The 18,629-nt window shown below is 45.3% G+C and overlaps 7 protein-coding genes across 7 annotated transcripts, besides 20 other annotated features; all 7 read right to left on the bottom strand.

Annotated features, from left to right (window-relative positions):
• Positions 1-446: 446 nt before the first annotated feature.
• Positions 447-1,424, bottom strand: Tb10.6k15.3580 (hypothetical protein, conserved; the record flags this gene model as incomplete). The annotated part of the gene is made up of 1 exon (XM_817854.1): positions 447-1,424. One exon carries the CDS (start codon positions 1,422-1,424, stop codon positions 447-449), a length of 978 nt encoding a protein of 325 aa, XP_822947.1.
• Positions 1,425-3,026: 1,602 nt separating this feature from the next.
• On the bottom strand, positions 3,027-4,613 carry Tb10.6k15.3600 (myo-inositol-1-phosphate synthase, putative; the record flags this gene model as incomplete). Its single annotated transcript, XM_817853.1, has 1 exon — positions 3,027-4,613. The coding sequence occupies one exon, from the start codon at positions 4,611-4,613 to the stop codon at positions 3,027-3,029; it is 1,587 nt and encodes a 528-aa protein (XP_822946.1).
• A 110-nt stretch (positions 4,614-4,723) lies between these two features.
• Positions 4,724-4,745: a sequence feature (AT_rich).
• A 1-nt stretch (position 4,746) lies between these two features.
• Positions 4,747-4,769: a microsatellite.
• A 256-nt stretch (positions 4,770-5,025) lies between these two features.
• Positions 5,026-5,051: a sequence feature (AT_rich).
• Positions 5,052-5,402: 351 nt separating this feature from the next.
• Positions 5,403-6,668, bottom strand: Tb10.6k15.3610 (delta-6 fatty acid desaturase, putative; the record flags this gene model as incomplete). Its single annotated transcript, XM_817852.1, has 1 exon — positions 5,403-6,668. The coding sequence occupies one exon, from the start codon at positions 6,666-6,668 to the stop codon at positions 5,403-5,405; it is 1,266 nt and encodes a 421-aa protein (XP_822945.1).
• A 404-nt stretch (positions 6,669-7,072) lies between these two features.
• Positions 7,073-7,094: a sequence feature (AT_rich).
• Positions 7,095-7,582: 488 nt separating this feature from the next.
• Positions 7,583-7,633: a sequence feature (CT-rich).
• Positions 7,634-7,868: 235 nt separating this feature from the next.
• Positions 7,869-7,934: a sequence feature (A-rich).
• A 349-nt stretch (positions 7,935-8,283) lies between these two features.
• Positions 8,284-8,326: a sequence feature (A-rich).
• Positions 8,327-8,409: 83 nt separating this feature from the next.
• Positions 8,410-8,539: a sequence feature (T-rich).
• A 52-nt stretch (positions 8,540-8,591) lies between these two features.
• Positions 8,592-8,618: a sequence feature (AT_rich).
• Positions 8,619-8,938: 320 nt separating this feature from the next.
• Positions 8,939-8,964: a microsatellite.
• A 113-nt stretch (positions 8,965-9,077) lies between these two features.
• Positions 9,078-9,153: a microsatellite.
• Positions 9,154-9,191: 38 nt separating this feature from the next.
• Positions 9,192-9,218: a sequence feature (AT_rich).
• A 168-nt stretch (positions 9,219-9,386) lies between these two features.
• Positions 9,387-9,408: a sequence feature (AT_rich).
• Positions 9,409-9,537: 129 nt separating this feature from the next.
• Positions 9,538-9,562: a microsatellite.
• A 118-nt stretch (positions 9,563-9,680) lies between these two features.
• Positions 9,681-9,711: a microsatellite.
• Positions 9,712-9,776: 65 nt separating this feature from the next.
• Positions 9,777-9,804: a sequence feature (AT_rich).
• A 155-nt stretch (positions 9,805-9,959) lies between these two features.
• Positions 9,960-9,991: a sequence feature (AT_rich).
• A 65-nt stretch (positions 9,992-10,056) lies between these two features.
• Positions 10,057-10,164: a sequence feature (T-rich).
• Positions 10,165-10,556: 392 nt separating this feature from the next.
• Positions 10,557-10,591: a sequence feature (AT_rich).
• Positions 10,592-10,664: 73 nt separating this feature from the next.
• Positions 10,665-10,697: a microsatellite.
• Positions 10,698-10,792: 95 nt separating this feature from the next.
• Positions 10,793-11,782, bottom strand: Tb10.6k15.3640 (alternative oxidase; the record flags this gene model as incomplete). The annotated part of the gene is made up of 1 exon (XM_817851.1): positions 10,793-11,782. The coding sequence occupies one exon, from the start codon at positions 11,780-11,782 to the stop codon at positions 10,793-10,795; it is 990 nt and encodes a 329-aa protein (XP_822944.1).
• A 347-nt stretch (positions 11,783-12,129) lies between these two features.
• On the bottom strand, positions 12,130-13,782 carry Tb10.6k15.3650 (ATP-dependent DEAD/H RNA helicase, putative; the record flags this gene model as incomplete). Its single annotated transcript, XM_817850.1, has 1 exon — positions 12,130-13,782. The coding sequence occupies one exon, from the start codon at positions 13,780-13,782 to the stop codon at positions 12,130-12,132; it is 1,653 nt and encodes a 550-aa protein (XP_822943.1).
• A 732-nt stretch (positions 13,783-14,514) lies between these two features.
• Tb10.6k15.3660 (hypothetical protein, conserved) lies at positions 14,515-15,219 on the bottom strand (the record flags this gene model as incomplete). The annotated part of the gene is made up of 1 exon (XM_817849.1): positions 14,515-15,219. The coding sequence occupies one exon, from the start codon at positions 15,217-15,219 to the stop codon at positions 14,515-14,517; it is 705 nt and encodes a 234-aa protein (XP_822942.1).
• Positions 15,220-15,840: 621 nt separating this feature from the next.
• Tb10.6k15.3670 (nucleoporin interacting component NUP93) lies at positions 15,841-18,492 on the bottom strand (the record flags this gene model as incomplete). Its single annotated transcript, XM_817848.1, has 1 exon — positions 15,841-18,492. The coding sequence occupies one exon, from the start codon at positions 18,490-18,492 to the stop codon at positions 15,841-15,843; it is 2,652 nt and encodes an 883-aa protein (XP_822941.1).
• Between the last annotated feature and the right edge of the window lie 137 nt (positions 18,493-18,629).

Genomic DNA, 18,629 nt, shown 5'->3' with positions numbered 1-18,629 from the left:
CCTAACAGGATTTGCCGGAAGTGTCATGGTGATGAAGTTAATAATAGCAGTGAGGTTGTGCTCATCAGGCGAAGGAGGAGGGACGGCACACAAAAAAGAAAATGTACAAGGTAAGAGAGGGAGAGAGAGAGCGAGAGAAGAGTCATGCATACCCACATAATGCCAAACACCTCTCTTTCTTTCTTCTTCCCCCCTTTTCTTTTTCTGTACACGAGAGAGGGCTCTCTTGCGTTCCCTTCATTCGCCTGGGGAGGTGGAAAGGCATCCACACCCCTGCGGACATATAGTACAGATTCCATTGGAATAGGGACCTGCTCAAGCCAATTGTAGGAACACACAATTTTCATATAAAATCTCTACATACGTCAACCATATCCTTTTGTCTCAGTGCCAATCAGTGTAAGTCAGATGACAGTTGTTACACGAACAAACTGCTGGCAGAAGTTCTAGTAGTCATATACGATTCGATGACAAAAGTGATCTCGAGGAAGCCAAATGTACTCCTTGCCATCACCCGGTGCCATACGATATCCCATTCCACGCAACCCTGGCAAGAGAATCGGTTTCTTGCATTCAACACTGCTTTCCCTCTGTTTCCCAGCCACGGAGCTCGATTCCGACGATCGATTCGATGGCCCTCGCAACTCTTGCAGTAGTCTCAACTCCTCGGCAACGTCCTTTGCAACTCCTGTCTTCGCACGGAAAGAATCGCGCGGACTATAACTCTTCCACAGCATGCATTTTGGTTTGCTGCACGCGGCCACAACCTCGTCGTACTTAATGATGCGCCGTGGATCATCCAGTGCATACGTTGAGTACGCGAAGGATGGAGGCATATCCTGGAGGTTTGTCTTGTGAGAGAGAGTCCTGTATTCGTTGGGCTGTGCTGTCGGAATGTAATCACGGCGGTACGTAGTTGGTCGACAATTAAGCACACTCTGCGGGATAGAGAGATAAGGATACTTCCTGGCTTCTCGGATATCATCCTTCTCTGTCTCAGTCCAGTTCTTCATGTAGTCTGGTATAACCCGCTGCCGTGTGTGAAATCCCGGCACGTCCTTGTTGCAATAATCGAGTCGGTAGGTTGTTTTGCGATCCAGTTCCGTACACTCCACGCCACCGAGTGGCGTACCCTTCGTTGTGTCCTTGAGTGCCTCCTCTTTCGCCATTTTACTGAGGAGCGCGGTCAACTGATTTGTTGTCATCAGCTCCACTGGAGGTTTCTCCATGTACGGTTTGTTCTGCGCAACGGGCTTTGGCGGGGTTTCAGATGAATCTGCTGCCGCCAGTGCATTACTGTTGAGAACACTGGGGTATGCGGTGAGGTGAAGATCCGCCAGGCGCCGCTCCCCGGCGGGCCGCGTCACGTTCTGTTTTTCACGCACATCACGCGGATAGCGAGCGTAATCGGTCCTTAAAGGCATCCCGCGGTTCCTAGCGAAAGTAAAAGTGTAAGTTTATATACAACTCAACCTTGATGTATCCCTTTCCCTTTCCCTCGCACTCCTTTTCCTTTCTTTCTTTTCTTTGCACTCAAACACACACACACACACACGAAATGGTGCAAAGGAACAATAGCAGAGGCAACTGAGTCTGTTTTGTCGTCCCTGTTACTACTGGTGTGCCCACCCTCTCCACCACTTCCTTCACTTCACGCCTTTTGTGGATTCTATATTGTGTTAATTTACTTTTTCCGAGGTTAACAGAGAGGGTATCCAAACGAAATAAAATACCAAAGTAGAATGCAAACGGGAAAGGGGAGTGGAAAAGCAATTTAAAGTGAGCAGGCAAGCAAACAAACACCCGAAAAAAAAAAGGCATATGTTTGAGGGCGAGAAGAGGAAAAGAACAGAGCTGTGGGCGCGTCAGACGCCTGACCGTCTGCTGATGCACGCGAAAGTAATGTTTTTTTTTTTCCCACCGCTACAGTCGAGTGGGACAGTGACATCTTTTCTTTCTTTTTTACAACCCCACAACGACGTGAGTTAACGGAGAGTTGCACGAAAAAAGTATTCAAAACAAAACACCCAACAAACAAACGGACCCTGCTAGACCATGCCAAGTTCCTCCAAAAGGGGGGGAAAAAGCGTTGTGTTTTTGTCCTCACGGCCCGTTGCGGAGGAAACAAGCGATAATTAAGAAGACGGGAGGGCAACGCTCCTCATAGAAAAGGGTAATTATTAGGGTATAAACTCACTGAATCCTTCCCATGGAGTTTCGGGCGACAGGTGCTATTATTCAAACGTAACTAATTTTCCCAAGGGAAACTTTGCCTTTGATGAGCGCATTCGCTGGCTGCTGAAACACGCGACCTCCATCGGTTGTAACTGAGGGTTTGTGAGCGGGCTCAAATTTCGTTCCTTCCATTTTGCGAAAACAACAACAACAACACAAAAAGAACAAACGCTAAACCAGCTTCACATGCCTTCTCCATTTCCTCTTAGCACGTATGGAGGAAGTCATAATGGAGACGAGCCCGAATATGAAGGAATGTATTGATTTTTGTCAACACAAAATAAGGTAGAAAAAACTCAATTTTCTTTTTTTCTTTTTGATAGGGATGTAACGCTTCTTCCCTATCTTTTTTTAAACCTTTTCACACGCACACGAATAGATAAATGAAAAGAAAACATCGGGGAATGAAGAGAACCCTCACAAATCCGATTGATTAATGGAGCCATGTGGATAATAACACACGTGGTTCCCCCAATCCCGTTCCCGATCTCTTCGCCCCTCCCTCCACACACATGCCTCCTCTATTTTACCACCATCTTTGGAGTAATATACACACGTGTTGCATATGTCATTACAAACCGCGGCTGTGCGTTTGAATTGCCTTTATTATCGTACAGGCGCGGAATCGCAACACTACCGCTATTAAGTCAAAATATGCGGAACGAAGTAGACGGTTACATTCAGCTACCTTCTGTGTGTACACACATGCACATGCGCACGCTTAAACAAACTGCACATGCCCACTTTGTTCAGTCAAAGTCGCTTTTCTTTTTTTTTTTTCCTTTGCACCATCAACTTCCCACGCCGCGAAGGAAAGGCAGTCGGCATTCCAGTTGCATATTGTTATCCGGTGGAAGTCCAACGAGTGCACGCAATACATTCTTAATGGCTTGCCCCTGTCGATTTAGTCCATTCACCACAGGTGTTCCCTCCGGCACACGTGGAGCCTTCAGCAAGTAAGATAAAAGTGAAAGCACCGTTTCCATATGCGTATATGATGTCATTTTTTCCTTCTTGTCACAACAACCTTCCCCATCGCATTGCGTCACGGTGACACGGTGCATCAACTCAGTTAGCACAACCAAATCAATGATAAGTGGTGCAGCCAGCAACGAGTCCTGGCATGTGTTATGGAGCACCACTGTTTGTTCACCTCCCATAAATATTGAGAAGTTGTACTCATCCAATGCACGTTTGCTGTCACCCACATACGGGAGGTACTTAATAACAATGCAGTGATCAGGGCCTCGGCTTCCTGGTGGGTAAAGAATACTGTTTGACGATACCATATCGTCCAGCACACCGCCTTTCGTAACCTCCTTCGAACGAAACTGCTTTGGGGCTGCCAAGTTATATCCGTCATTATTGCCAAGATGGTTGTAGCTGGCTATGCACTCGGGTTTAATACCGGCATCCATGAAGAACTCCACCAGGCCACTTTTCACCTTTGTTTGACCACTTTTAAAGTCATCCCCAACAACAAACACACCATGCCTACGGGCAAGCTCTATAAGGCCAGTACATAAGGTATTTTGTGGAGCTCCGTTGATATAACTGCAGCCTTCCATAATAGCTGCTGTTGCATACAGTACGGAAGGGGCAATTTCATTCTCATTCCGCCGTATGGCATCGATCAAATGATCAGCAGTGTCATGAACCCCGGTGATATGCTCTGAGAAGCGTTCGGTGTTCGCTGTCCAAAGTACGATAACTTCTTCAAGAGAATTCTTTTCCCTGAAGTTGCGGATATCCGCCCGCAGCTGCTCCACCGACTCCCACTTATTCTTTGTCTGCATGATGTTATCCGCACGACTGAGTTGATTCTCCGCGACAAAGTCGAGGTCGAATGCAGCGGGAAGCGGATGCATATCCTTCAAATAGTTGTACAAGGCATCTTGTAGCGTGACATCTAGAACTTGTGCCCGACGCATGGCATCAGCAATATTCATACCACTGCAGTCCCAACCGCCAATTACGAGTTCGGCTGGATTTATCATTGGTACCAGAGCCTTCATGGGCACGAAGACCTCCTCCATTTCACTTGTAAGACCTACGCTCATCGTGCTTGACTGCGTGATGGAGCCGAGATAATCCGGTTGTTTCGTTCCAGTTTTGGTGCGCCACGAGACTCCGTGTTTATGAGCCATAAGAGCGGCCGTCACGGTGGTGCCATTGTTTCCACCCCATCCAATTAACATAACACCTGTGCGTTGTACTTTGCGTTGGGTGCGGAACTTCAGGTGGAGTTGGATTGGTTGTACAGTCACATCACCATTTGCTTCCTTCTCCACACGTGTTGTGTTGTAACTATACGTTGCGGTGATGGCTTCGTCTGTGTACTCCACGCCATGGCCACTTTTCGTACGGACGGCTGGCATGTACCACAACACGAATCTTCAGGAACTCTCCTCTCCTTTCGCTTTCACTTTTTATTTTTATTCCCCTCTAGCGATAGTCGATCTCTCGTTCTTTGGCTATTCGTTTCCTCTTTTTTTTTAAAAAAAAAATTAGTTACTATTATTATTATTATTATTTCTTTCTCCCTCCCGCTTAAGGTGTAGAGCAAGCCAAGATGGAGCCTTCGATACGGAGCTGATGCTGCTAAATGCGTACACATAAATTAAGTGAAAGGAAATGAAGAATGGATATCAACACATTTTAAACAGAAAGTAGCGGGAAGTGTACAAGTGGGTGAAGAGGGTTGCTAACAGGACAAACTCACAAACACATGGCATGAGGTAATACAAAAATTTAGCCAACAAAACAGCATACCCGCACAGAACCGATTACATAAAAAAAAAAAATAATAATAATAACTGCAGCAGTAAATAGTAAAAGGAAAAAAAAAAGCCAAGAAAACATTCCCTCATGTCGTCCACATGTATGTTTAAAAGAGCTGAAGCACATAATTACCAGTGGAAAATGCAATGTACACAACGCCAACGGCGCTCCGTTCAGTGGTACGAAAGATGTTTTTACGCCTCCCGTCACCCCCTCTAGTTTATTTTGTGACACGCTTCAACTTCCATTTCGTGTCGTCACTTGTCCACAACAGCCATTCGGCAATGTGGGCAAGCAACTGTTTTATTCAAACAAAAGGTTAATTTAAGTTAAGTTCGTGTTATGTGTTACATTCCTTAAAGCTCTGAGAGTTAGCTCACCAGTAATCACAACCGTTTGTCTTCTATGCCTTTTCCGAACTGGGCGAGGTGTTTAGAGGTGCTCACGACGTTATCCAACACGGTATCGAAGCGTGTGTACGAAATACCGAGTTTCGTACAGTAATCCCGCACAATAGGAGCAAGGTAGTGGTAATAACTATGGTGCACACGGGGGAATAAATGATGTTCTATTTGGTAGTTTAGCCCACCATTAAGCTGTGCCAGCCACCAACCACCAACACTACTACTTGTTTCCACTTGCGCCTTCACAAAACACTCCCCCACCTCAGTTCCGTCTTTCCTCACTCCATGGAAGTTGTGGGAAATGAGGAAAAAGAAAGCGAGGTACATTCCGCCAATTGCATATTGCAGGAATGTCGAGATTAATGCATGGAGGAGCGTTGGCGCGTGAAGAATGTTAAGGGCAAGACGCAGTGGTGGAATAAGTGTCAAAATTCGGCTCATTGTCCACTCTCGCTGCAGGAACCGCTGTTTCGTAGTGGGACCCTGCCAAACAAATTTCATGCTGGATATAACATGAACAGGCCCAAACACGGCCTCTAGAAGAAGAAAATAAATATGCTGAAATGCATAACACAGCCGCTTGGGAACGAAGCGATGAAGTCTCAATAAGGGAATATCCAGATCCAAGTCATGATGAGGTTCGTTTGTGTACACGTGATGAATGAAATCATGATGAATGATCCAACTGATGCGGCTTCCACCCAATATGTCTTGAGTGAGTCCAAAAATTGTGTTAATGAGCGGGTAGCGGCTAATAGCGCCGTGATTGGCATCATGCTGCACATTAAGTCCCACCATTGCCATGGCTAATGATTGGATGATAGTGAGGTATAAGGACCTAAAGGCAAATATGGCATAAATATCCAAGAAGAAAACAAGACTGCACCAAAATAACGTCTTGATGAAATAATGCCATGGTGCAAAGCCTCCAGTCGGGGCAATGACGGGACGTATCAGTGAGCACAAGTCCAAATATTTATCAAAGTTTGTAGTGTCGGGTTCATCGGTGACCGCACCATCCAACACATCCGAAGGTGAAACCTGCAGCGACTTGTATTTTTCGTGGGGAAACCGACGACGGTGGTAGCTGAGGAATACACGTGTGCAATCCGTACCATTTGCCATATTTACCATCGTTGGGCCACCGCAATGAATTGCTGCAAGTTTTGCCGTATCGTAATATATTCCATCGATGCGCACAACATCAGCTGTGGAACAACTTGAACCTTTACTCTTTACCGAACTCATTTGCTATGCCTTAATTTCCCCTTTTCTGAACCTTTAGACCACGCAACCCTCCTTCTTTTTATTTTCGTTAATTTTATTTCTTTTTATAGGAAACGCGTCCCACCTTAGAGAAAGTCTTTCGCTTAAATAGATTGATCCAAAACGAAGGTTCAAGAAAATTAAAAAAAAAGGGCATAGCAGCAGCAGGAAGAGAACGAAAGGAAATAGTACTGAAAACATTAAGGGTTGGAGGGAGAATTGAAGTCCAGCTCTTTTCATTAAGTCATTCATTCATTTTACTCGACTTCTCAGTGAAAATAATTCCTGAAATCTAAAGATAAATAACACAAACTAACACAGCCTGTGAGTGATGAAATCCACCTTAACGTCATGCATCAGAACCATTTCACTGGTGACTTTGTTTCTTTTTTTTTTTAAATATTTTTACATCTCCTGTTGCTTTTATAATATTAATTCAATGCATTTCCCTTGTTCCCTCCGCGCAACTTCGCCTCCGCGATTATACACATGATTTCCATGCTGTTTACTTCAGCAACTTTTCCATGCGTTGTGAACATGTCGCGTATATTCATCTAAATGAAACTAAGTTAGAACATAACATAATCATTGCTTTTTGTTTTGTTTTGAAGGCTTCATTTCTAAAAAAAAAACAAAAAAACAATGATATTAAGATAGAAGATAGAGACAAAACAAGGAAAAGAAGGACGAAGAGGCGAGAAGATGAAAAGCAAAACATATCTCAAATCAGAGCGTGAGAGATCAGTGACAAATGCGCCGTCTCTAAACACTCTCATTTTTATATATACATATGTGTCTGCATGTGGAATTTAATAAATATAGGTATGGATGTAGATATAAATATATTTTTTTGTTTTCCTCCCCCATATAACCTTCTTACCACCATTCAAATGATGAGAAAGAAAGAAACAAACAAATAAATAAAAAGAAAGAAAGGAGGAAGAAAATGTGTGCAACTACGCACAGTCATACATACAAATGCACAAAACATAAAACAGACATGAGTACCTCCCTTCCTTATTTATTTCCTTTCCCCTTTTCTCTTTCTGATGCTGTATAACTGGTGCATAATGGTCATTTGTGTAAATATGAAATAAACGGAGGAAAGTTAACTTTTCTTTTTTTTTTAAAAACATCATAACTATCAACTTTGTCCTTCCGTTTCTCTTATATATATATATATTTTTTTTTTTTTTTGTTCTCTCTCTCTTTTTTTATTTGTTGCTGTTGTTTCATTTTTTTCTTTTTCTCGCCCATTAACCCTTTCCCCGTATTTTCCACCAGTTGATGCGTTTTGAATGATCCTCAAACTTAAGGTTGGTTAAAGTTTGGGACAAAAAAAACAAAAAAAAACAACTACAGACCCATCGTCATTACAACAACCAAAAGAAGAATCTGAAGGATATAAATGAAAAATGAATAAAATATAACAAAACAAAGCGGATGATGATGATAATAATAATGATAAGGACGGGAGAGAAAAGGGGGAAAGGGAGTAAAAACAGTGGAAAAAGAAAAGAATTAAAAAAAAACTTTCACCCCGTCTAACTGACCACAACTTCATTTTGGCTGCTTCGAATCGTAAAATATATTCCTTTTTCCTTTTCCTTTTTTTTGTTTTTTTCTTTTCTTTTCTTTTCCCACCCGCCAGTCCGTCCCTCCTTCACTCCTTTTATTTTTTCCCTTCTTTCATTTTTTTTTCTTTTAACAGCATAAACGACACAAAAACAGAAAAGAAAAAGGTAAAATGAAAAGAAAAGGAACAATAATTATTATAATAAAGAAAAAAAAGAAAAAAAAGATAGAAAGGAAACTGTTGATAACTGAATAAAAAAGAAAAAAAATGGAGAAAACATACGAGATGCAACCGCCATGTGCATACGGGGACCGCAAATCTTACGACGCTTTTTTTTTTTTAAATAAAAAAAAATACCTAAACTTTTTCTTTTCTCTAATGGGATTGCCGAACACGTCAGAGCCACAAAGCGAACAAAAAAAAATCTCTCTCTCCCTCTCTCACACACACAAAAAAAAAGAAGAAAGGATATTGAAGATGACCTAAAATATTTAAAAGATGCACATATTCGTATATATAAATATACATATATACTTCTCCTTTCATTAAACAAACAAACAAACAAAAAAAAACATTTTCCCCCGCTTCTCATTTGATTTTACCCTTCGATTACTGGAAGTTTTGTTGTACAAGTGGTTGAATTAAAGAAGTTCCCCCCCCCCAACACACACACATGAAAAAAAAGAAAAAAAAGAAAAAAAAGCACAAACACAAACAATGTTATTCCTATTCCTACCTTTTCCCCTTTTACTCTCTCTCTCTCTTTCTCTACCACATAAATGAATAATTAAATATTTGTTGCTTTTACTTTCTAAATTACTCTTATAATTATCGTTATCGTTACCGTTACTGCTATTGTTATTATTATTATTGTTGTTGTTGTTTTGTTATAGTAACAAAGGAAAACATATCTCACTTCCCGTCCACTGTTTTATTTATTTTTTTTTAAAAAAAAACATTCTGTATTTCTAAAGCAACGCGTATATTATTATTATCATAATTGTTTTTATAACCTCTTTCCTTTTTTTTTCATTTCAGTCACTTGCTTCTCCCCACCACCCAAACACATGCACACGAACACTAGCAACTTCATACAAATATAAATATAAATACATATACCCATGATTTAAATATATTTATTATATTCATGCGTATACGCTTGTATGAAGTCACCGTCATTTCGTATTCTTTTATGTTTTCTCTCTTTTTATTTCTTTTTCTTTTTAATGACAGTCTCATGCACACAATAAAGAACACAAAACGAAACAAACCAAAGTGTGCGTGTGTGTGTGTGTGTGTGGGAAAAAAAAACTATGTTTGTGCAGCCCTTCACATTACTCTTCTCTCTCTCTCTCTTCTTTTTATTATTCCCAAGGCACTGCTTTTATTGTTGCTCCTCCACAGGGGAAGGCATCGCCACATAACACAACATAACACAACAAAATACAAACCAAATCTTTCAGTTCACTCATTTAATCATATCGGTTTCATTGGGGGCACCGTACCGTTCCATCTTTTTTTTATTTTTATTTTTCATTTTTTCCCCCCTTTCTTTCACTCCGTCATTTCTCCCTCTCGCATAATGTCGAGGAGGAAAATATAACACAACACAACTTAACATAAAACATCCCAAACAAAACCGGAAGCAAATGACGGCAAAACAGCGAGGTCAAATGAAAGAGGAGTAGGAAAGAGAGATTAAAAGAAAAATAATTTATATTTATTTATACAACAAAACAGAAGCAAATATTTCATATGATACGAAAACTTCAGTAATCGATCAATAATGGACGGAACAAAAAACAAACAGTAAAAAAAAAACAACAACAAAAAAAGGAAAGCAGCCAACGGGATAGAGGATAAAGACGTGGGAAAAGAAAAGGGGAGAAAAAACAAAAAAAATCCACGTTGGGAAAAATAGTTTTTTCCCCTTTTCTTTTTAATATTAAAAATTGTTCCCATCGTTGTCACTTATTTTTTTTTTTGAAATATCTCAAATCACTTTCAATAGATCACTAAATATATTTTATGACTTTGTGTCTCTCTTTTTGTTGCCTCTGTTTGAACATCTGTACCTTTTCTTGCTCCTGTTTCACCTTTTTTTTTTTTGCATCTCTCCTCTTTTTAACCTTCTCCTCCTTCCTCCTCTTTTTTGCTCACAAGCCTTTTTGTTTTTTCTTGCGTTACACATTTTCACTGTAACGTGAGTAAACCTGCGCGCTTCCTTACATCCGGTGAGTTCGAGGACGCATATAATTTTCACTGATGGCATCCAAGCACAAATAAGCGAGTAGAAATATAAATATAAATAAATATATATTTATATATTCCTCTTTCCCTCTCATTTGACCCTGCCCTCTGCCGATTATTTCATAATTTCCCCCGCCCCCATCCCCACAATCCACACGCACCACACACACACACACACACACACATGAACACAATATTGAGCCAAAAAAAAAAAGAAACACAAATGCATGCATTCAAATCACTCTGAAAGGCGGAACTCCATCAAAGGTAATGTCAGCTCTTACACGTGTTTGTTTACATTACTCGCAGTTTTGGCGCCTTCGCTTCCAAAATCCGTCCTTGTCTTACCACTTGGTTGGTTGGAGTACATTTCCTCTGGGTTCTTCTTCAGAACAACGAAGGGGTTGACACTGTTTTGCAGGCGTTTTTCGTGCATGTCAGCAAATGTGTGGTTAACGACACGGTGCTCCGCCTCGTCAGCTCGGATCACGTTGATGAGGTCGCGGAATGTGGCATTTTTGCTGAGGTTCCAGTACACGCGAGCCACTTCGGGAACATCATTTTTGGTAGGGCGCAGCCTTCCTTCGTCAATTGCTCTCATAACGCCGGTGTATGTAATGACGGCTTCCTCTTCAAGGTAACCGACAAAGCGGTGTACAAAACGGGGGGAAATCACATAGGCGACCAGGAGGAAGAGGTACATAATGGCTTGCGTAATAATGATGGAAACGCGTAGGGGGAGCCCTGGTTGGCGAAGTTCAATGAACGTCATGAGGTGCATGCGCTCATTCTCTGCTTCAACAAGAAGAGTGTTAATCCAACCCTTGTCGCGCGTCATGTACCGCAATGATGAAAGGTGGCGCAACATTCCACCGACCATCCCCGGGACACCGGCAACAGTTTCAAGAAAAAGGCAGCGGCTGATGACTTTGCTCTCCGTGATGGAACCGAAACGGTAGAGAGAGAATGTGTCAAATAACCAGCGGCAGGTGCGGACGCTGCGGTAGGCGAGTGTATCAACGAGGCCGTTTGGCTTCTTGTGCGTTATGGCCACATTCTCAATATCGGGAAGGCTCCAGGTGGGGCGGTCCTCACTGCTTTCATCGGAAACACGCAAAGGAACGACAGGCACGGTTTCCAAAAAACTGAGACGGTTCAGTTGAGTGTGTCCCCACACAGGTGTTTTGGCGTCAGACTTCTGGCGGCAAGCCGTCCGGAGCACCCAAGGCGCAGCTGCGGCAGTGATCCTCGATGCGTGGTTACGAAACATTCCTCAAGGATGTAGTTTTAAAATTTGTCTGGATGTATTGTGGTCACTTAATGTTGTATTTCTTTTCGTATGGCAAAGGTTTTTTTTTCTTTTTTGCTCTTGGTGTCAAGATATTACCTCTGTAGTGAGTATATAAAGGAAAGGTGAACACATTTAACAGATAAACGCAATATCGGGGAAAAATACATCGCGTTTGTGGGGTGAAGGGGAGAGGGAAAGGTGGTGCAAAGGCAGTAATTAATCTCGATCGCGTGATTAATAGGGGTTGAGCAACCAGCTAAGCCAAAGGCTTTTAAAGCACTGACATGAGCCGTAGGGAAAGCCAACTTTCACCTCCTTTCAGGGGTTCAAAGAGGCCTAAAGTTCTTGTTCAGCCTGTCTTGCTTATAATCCGGGAAGCGGGGTGTTGCGCGTCCCAGAACAGGGGCCTGCTGCTGCGGGTCCCTCGGTCGATATCGGCGTGTCGGATGGTAAAATAAAGAAGTTTTAAACACATCGATGAGGGATTGTCGCGCATATTCCTGAAGTTTTGGCGGAATCAGTTGCTGTGTTTGTCGCAGATGTGCTACAAGTGGCTTCGCCAACCGTACATTCTCCGGTTGGAAGAACGTGTAACAGTAACCCCGCAGCCCTCGCCTTCCGCAACGGCCACTGCGATGCACCCACGTCTCGAACTCAGTTGGTACGTCATAATGGACAACATATATCACATCAGCAAAGTCAATGCCACGACTGAGAATATCCGTGCATATGAGACAAGTGGAGGCACCTCTGCTGAACAGTTTCATCGTACCTGTTTTCCCCGTGGCGGACGAGTGGGATGTGAGTGTCGTCACACGCAGACCGGGTACAAGGTTTTGCAACCGCTCACACACGTACGCCACATTATGGCGCGAATTACAGAATATGAGGGTTCGCTGATCCTTACGCAACTTACCGCTGCTGTAGAGCCAAGCCAACCTGCTGATCTTCTCTGCTTGCGAAACCATAAAAACAACATGCGTTATGGATGCGCAAACCGCAGCTCCACATATGGAACCAGGGGCGGGAGCAATCGGGTGCCCGAGCTTATCAGTTTTCACATCAACCAAAACGAAACGGTGAGATGGAAGAAGCATCTGTTCCTTAATCATCTGGTACACAGATGGGGGAAGCGAGGCACCGAAGAGCAGTCGCTGAGGACGCTGCGGACCTTTGGGAAGTGCACCAAGTATGATCTTTACTTTCTCGAAGTGATTGGTAGATAATAGGTCGTCAACCTCATCTAAAACAAGCACTTTAACTCGCTTCAGCGATAACTTGCGTTTGTACAGGGCAGGAAGCATGGTCTCCGGTGTGGTGATTAACACATCACATCCCTCAAGTGCGTTCAGGTGGCGCTTCTGCTCCTCCGCACTGGAGGCGCGAACGAGAAACTTAACGCGGAAGTCTGCATCTAACTTCTTGCAAAGATGATATACCTGCATGACGAGTTGGGAAGTAGGAACGAGTACAAGAAGGAGGGGCTCGGCCACGGATGACAGCTCACTCACCCACATGGGAGACCGCTGCTGCTTCGCTGCATCCTCTGGAACGGGGTCCGGGTGCGGTTGCCCAGTCAGGGGACAAACTCTCACCTCTGTCACCGACAACTCACAATAACGACACACTTCACCTTTTTCCATTTTGTCTTGCATAAGCTTTTCGATGTTGGGTCTATTCAAGTCTTCACTAACACTGCCTGTGAGGTTCGAACTACCATCTGTTCCGGCGTACATCGCCAAACGTAGCATAGACGGAAACAAATAACCGAACGTTTTGCCTGTTGCGGTGGGTGCGATGCAAAGAATATCCCGATGCTCCAACGCAAGAGGGATTGCCGCGCGCTGCACGGCTGTCATGTCATTCCAATTGCGAGTCCGCTGAAGCTCCAGCAACTGTCGCCTCAGAGTCTCACTTGGACACAGCTCGGCTAGATCTTTAAAAAACTGTGGTGCAGAAGGGGGAAGCTCCGCGGGCATGCCGTACCGATCCGCAATTGCTACCTTGTAGGGTGACTCCTCTACGCAACCAGCGTTCGTTTCGCCACTTAATCCGCTGCTACCGCTAATGCCAGTATCATTTTCGTAATTTCCAACGCCGCGATCGGAGTTGTGGTGTGCGCCTGTAGTTGCCGCAACATCCCGCACAATCTGCCTCAATGTTACCTTGGAAAGGTTGGCCGCCCCTGTCGCCTCACAATTCCTTTCCAAAGGGGTCTTTCACCACCACCCAGCACATCAACCAAATCCAGTGGATTGCGACCATGATTGAGGGCAACTTCACTTGTGGCATTATTTGTGGAAGCACTGCAGAAGCGAAGCGGAGTGACAGGCGTATCCCTCGTCTTGCGCAGAATCAATGGGGTGTGCAGACGCCTCGCGAAGCGCCTCATCAGGCTTTGCGGTGGCTTTGTCTCAACTTGTGCGCAGACAAGTTGTTTGCCCCGCTTCTCAATCGCTCCCTCCTCCTCTCCACGTATTTGTGTAAAGGTGAGTAAGCCACCTAGTTCCGCCTAATCGTGTTGTGTCGCAACCATGCCGATTTACGTGTTTACACCAGGAAATAAAAAAAAAATACGAGCAGTTACGTTTAAACAGCGAAGAAGTAACCAAGAACAGTACTTATCAAAACAAGAATGGAATATTTCATTAAGAGCGACTGGCACATCTGCATCTGCAACTGCAACTGCAAACAGCACCGAAGCATTACACTCATTTACGCTTCAGCAGACTTTCAGTGTTAATGCGACGCCTCATTTCCCTGTATGCATGGAGTTGATTTGATAGATCATCGTCTACACATGTTCCCCCCTCCAATGCAATGTGTGGACTTGGATTTGACCGCTGGGGAGCCACACATGTGAGTAGTGGAAGACCCGCTTGCTCATGCACTTCAATTAGAGTACGCACGTAGAGCGAGTCATCGATAAAGGGCATGACCTTCAGGGCCCCAGACTTGTGTAGCGCCAACAGGAGCCGCTTTTCGCCGTCTGACACGCGGCAACCGAGGCTTGTTATCACTCCCTGGTTGTCTCGTGCTGTGGAATCTATATCTTCCACGTACCTTTGTAGAGTTCCCAGAGAAATTTGCACCTTTACTGGTGATGTTTCGATGGCTGGCTGCGTGGCATACAGGAAAAAGGTCAAATAAACCCCAAAGGCTCGGCTGTTAGGAGCAGCGTCGGGCGGCAGTGTGATGTACGCTGCAGCAAGCTGCAACAGATTCTCCACAACATCTTCGAAGTATGGCTGCGTCGCACCGGCACCTGCATAGTGCATATATTCTACGTTAATACGATCAAAGAGATCCTTGAACGCATCGGGTGTCAACGCAGCGGGAGTTAGTAGTTGTCGGCTGAGGGCCTCTTGGTAGAGCGTTACAAAGTCAGTAGCAATGAGAACAAGACGCTGCTGCATGGGAGTAACACCCTTCCCCCTTTCTGGGGAGCTAAACAACACTTCTGCCCTAATAGTTGTGATGTCGAGAAGATAAGTTACATCTGAAGGTCTTACAGCACGACTTTCACGGCGTTCACGCCATATAAAGCGTGGTGAGACAGTTTACCGCAAGCACATTAGGTAGACTGGCGCCTGGCGGCACAAGAGGGCACGATGTGTCCACCCATCATATGATTTCAGTCTTCTTTTAACGTTCACCTCCCTCCTTCACCCAATCAACAAGTTACCGCCCCCTCTAAAGCTCCAGGCGAGAACCATAGCCAAAACCATGTATAGCGTGTTAAAGAAGGTGCTAGAAAAATGACAAGAGATCGCTCCGGTCGACCTTCTCTTCCTCTTTGCTTTGTATTTTGCTATTTTCTGCCTTCAGGTCTGGTACCAACAGAATCACTTCAACACACCTCATATTCCCCCGTCAGAAAACTTGCCTCCCTAACCCTACCTTTATTCTTTCAAGCTTCCCCAACTGTTCAGCAAGACCCAACTGATTTCGTGTCCTCCCATTTGTTCCCCTATTCGGTCATTCAACTCACTAGAGAAGGGGGGAGGGAGTGTTCACCAGTATCGAAATATAACGCTTCACTGCACAAACAACCGCTCTAGAACGATTAGCTCATCTAAGAGAGAGCGGTTCATATGCCTCTTCCAGCGACGCACCCATGCAATAATTTGCTGTGCCTGATTTCGTTGCAACAGCAGTTCGTCACTCGCCCCATCATGCAACGCCCTCTGCTCTTTCACAAGACGCAACAACTGCCGCAGTGCGTGGATAATGATCGGTGGCGCCGCAGTTGCCACGGTGTCTGGTGCTGTATCAAAAAGTTCTGCACACCGCTCAACATCGGCGGGACTTGCCGGGACAAAAGGAAGGTTACAGAAGCATCGTACTGCCATCTCGGCGTTACCGCGCACGGCGTTAGCGTGCACTTCGCCCATCCGGCACAGCAGGTGGAAAGTGTCCGTCTGGGCCGATGGAATTACACATTTCGTTTGCGCCAACCGCTCCCGAAGAACGGCGGCGTGCACGAAGAGATTTGCACTTTCACTCGTAGGTTCATTGTGAAATGCCTGTGCGAGTGCTGGGCAAATCTTCTGCACAGCGCGGCTGAGTGCATACCCTGATCGAGCGTCATCCGAAACGAGTGTGGCAGCATGGTCCAACACCGTTAGTACATGTACCGCAAGCTCTGTCTTTCCCCGTGCGATTGCGTCCTCAGCGATGCGCACCATTGCATCCAAAAGTTCGTTGGGGGGTACACCCCCGTGTTGAAAGAGCGCACCATCGTTACTGCCACCACCAGCACGCTGACCAAATAGCTTCGCACACACCAATTCGTTACTGCAGTAGTCCACAAACGTGTCAATAAGACCAGTGCGAAAGAAGTACCAGAAAATGGCTGGTCCTACTTGGGAAGCATTCATCCGACGTCTGTCGGCGTCGAGTAGTGCGATGGAGCAGTACTGCTGTATGGCACGGCTAAGGTCGAGTGGAACCTCCGCATCACTGCATTGGAGCATCTTGCTGTTGTGAAAGCACATCGCGAGGTGGACACCATCGACGTATGTGGAGTCATTTTCCGTCAGCAGTCGAACCCCCGAGGACGGCAATAATGCATGGAACATTAAAGACGCCAAACGAACAACATTACCGCGTGTCAGTGCGACCAGATCCTGCATATCATCTAACAGTAACCGCTGCATATCTGACAAGGACTGTATCTTCTCACTGTTATTTGCATCAACGGTGTGGAGACAAAAAAGTCGTATCCATAACGTGTCTTCCAGCGACCGGGCAACCTTTGACGACAATGACGCTACTGTCGATTGAACCACCTCATTGCTCTCCCCAGTTTTCCCCGCAAGCAACAGAAAGAGAACAGTATGTCTGTAGGGATCTGAGCGTGTGCAATCCTCTGAATAAAGAGCACGAAGTTCTAACGGGCAAGACGGTGTGTACTGTTCCATCACGTTCCCCGAGGCATAGGAACTAAGAGTCTTTTCCACTAAACCGAAACCAGCAGCAGCCGCAATGGCTGCCGCCGCATCGTAGCGGCCGCAGCGCATCGAGGTAAATATGTGTGCCCACGGATTAGATGAAGAAGTGTAGCGCTCCACAACGCCGATGAAGCGGGTTGCGTGCATGTTTTCCATATCAGAGAGGCGATCTGACTCGACCTTCAGCATGATGGAGAAAACCGCCGCCAAAGCCTTCCGTTCCATCACCCGCCGGCTGGAGCTGACGTAAGTTATTGATGTCGCTGCAGAGCCACGTTCTATTATGGGCTGCAAGATGTGCCCAACGGTGGTCCACAGAACGGCCACCTCCTCCACTGAATTTGGAGTGTCGTCAACAACGTGATTGGTAAAGTGTGAACTCCATTTTTGCGGCGGCTGAGTGTGAACGATGTGCGCAAAGGCAGAAACTTTGGCGAGGGCCTTCGTCGATGCGGTGTCACGACCGTTTAGCAGCGCTACAACACCTGCATGAGACTGCAACGCGGTGCCCGCAGCGGCTACACCGTTAACTGCCCCCCCAAGTGTACTAGCATGCATCAACTGGCCGTTGCTGATGCTGTTCCTGCTGTTTCCTCCCCTGCCACCACCGCTTCCAGCCTTTAATGAAGCGGTTTCAAAAACATCTGCAATTTCAACACTGTACTTTTCCCACGAAGAGCGTATGATGGCCTCCGAGCGCTCTTGCATCATCTCACCTACGCGTTGGTGCATCTCGTCTACACTCCGTTGCATGATCTCGTGACGACGGTTCGCCACAAACACCTCCAGTGCGGTGCCCAGTTCGTCACTCGCTTGTGTATCCCACGGTGCATCGAGGCTATCCAACTGGTTTCTCCCTACAATAGGCAGTTGGTTGGTGTGTAATTGATGAAGGAGACGCAGCTGCTCCTGAAGGTTGAAACCGAGGCTTGCCATAAAGAGTTCTACTGATGCCTGTGAAGAGGTTGCTTGACCAGCTACCTGTGCCCACAACCGTGCATCCGTGGCTGTTTTGCGCGACATTTCGTATGTGCTGAGGCCGTTTCGGACAACTCGCGTGTCTATGTCGCTAACCAACAGTTGCCTTGCGCGCGCAGTAAGGCGCGTTATGTTACCGCGGACATCATTGTTAGGATCCACTGAACCGCCAGAAGGCACGGCGCTCGTTGACTGGTTGTGGCTGTGCGCTATGAGTATTCCACCTGGTGCATCCGTGAGGTTTGGGATGGACATCATTTAAATTACGACCCCACCCGCCCCCAGTTGCACTGCCGCCCTTAACAAAACTTAATATGAAAAAAAGGAGAAATATTCCTCAATATTAGTTTCCCTTTATTTTACCTTTTCCTTTCTTCTGTTGCGTCTGGTGCAGA

Source organism: Trypanosoma brucei, chromosome 10, assembly GCF_000002445.2.
Source record: "Trypanosoma brucei brucei TREU927 chromosome 10, whole genome shotgun sequence".
NCBI classification, from domain to species: Eukaryota; Euglenozoa; class Kinetoplastea; order Trypanosomatida; family Trypanosomatidae; genus Trypanosoma; species Trypanosoma brucei.
This window is presented reverse-complemented; position numbering and strand designations above follow the sequence as displayed.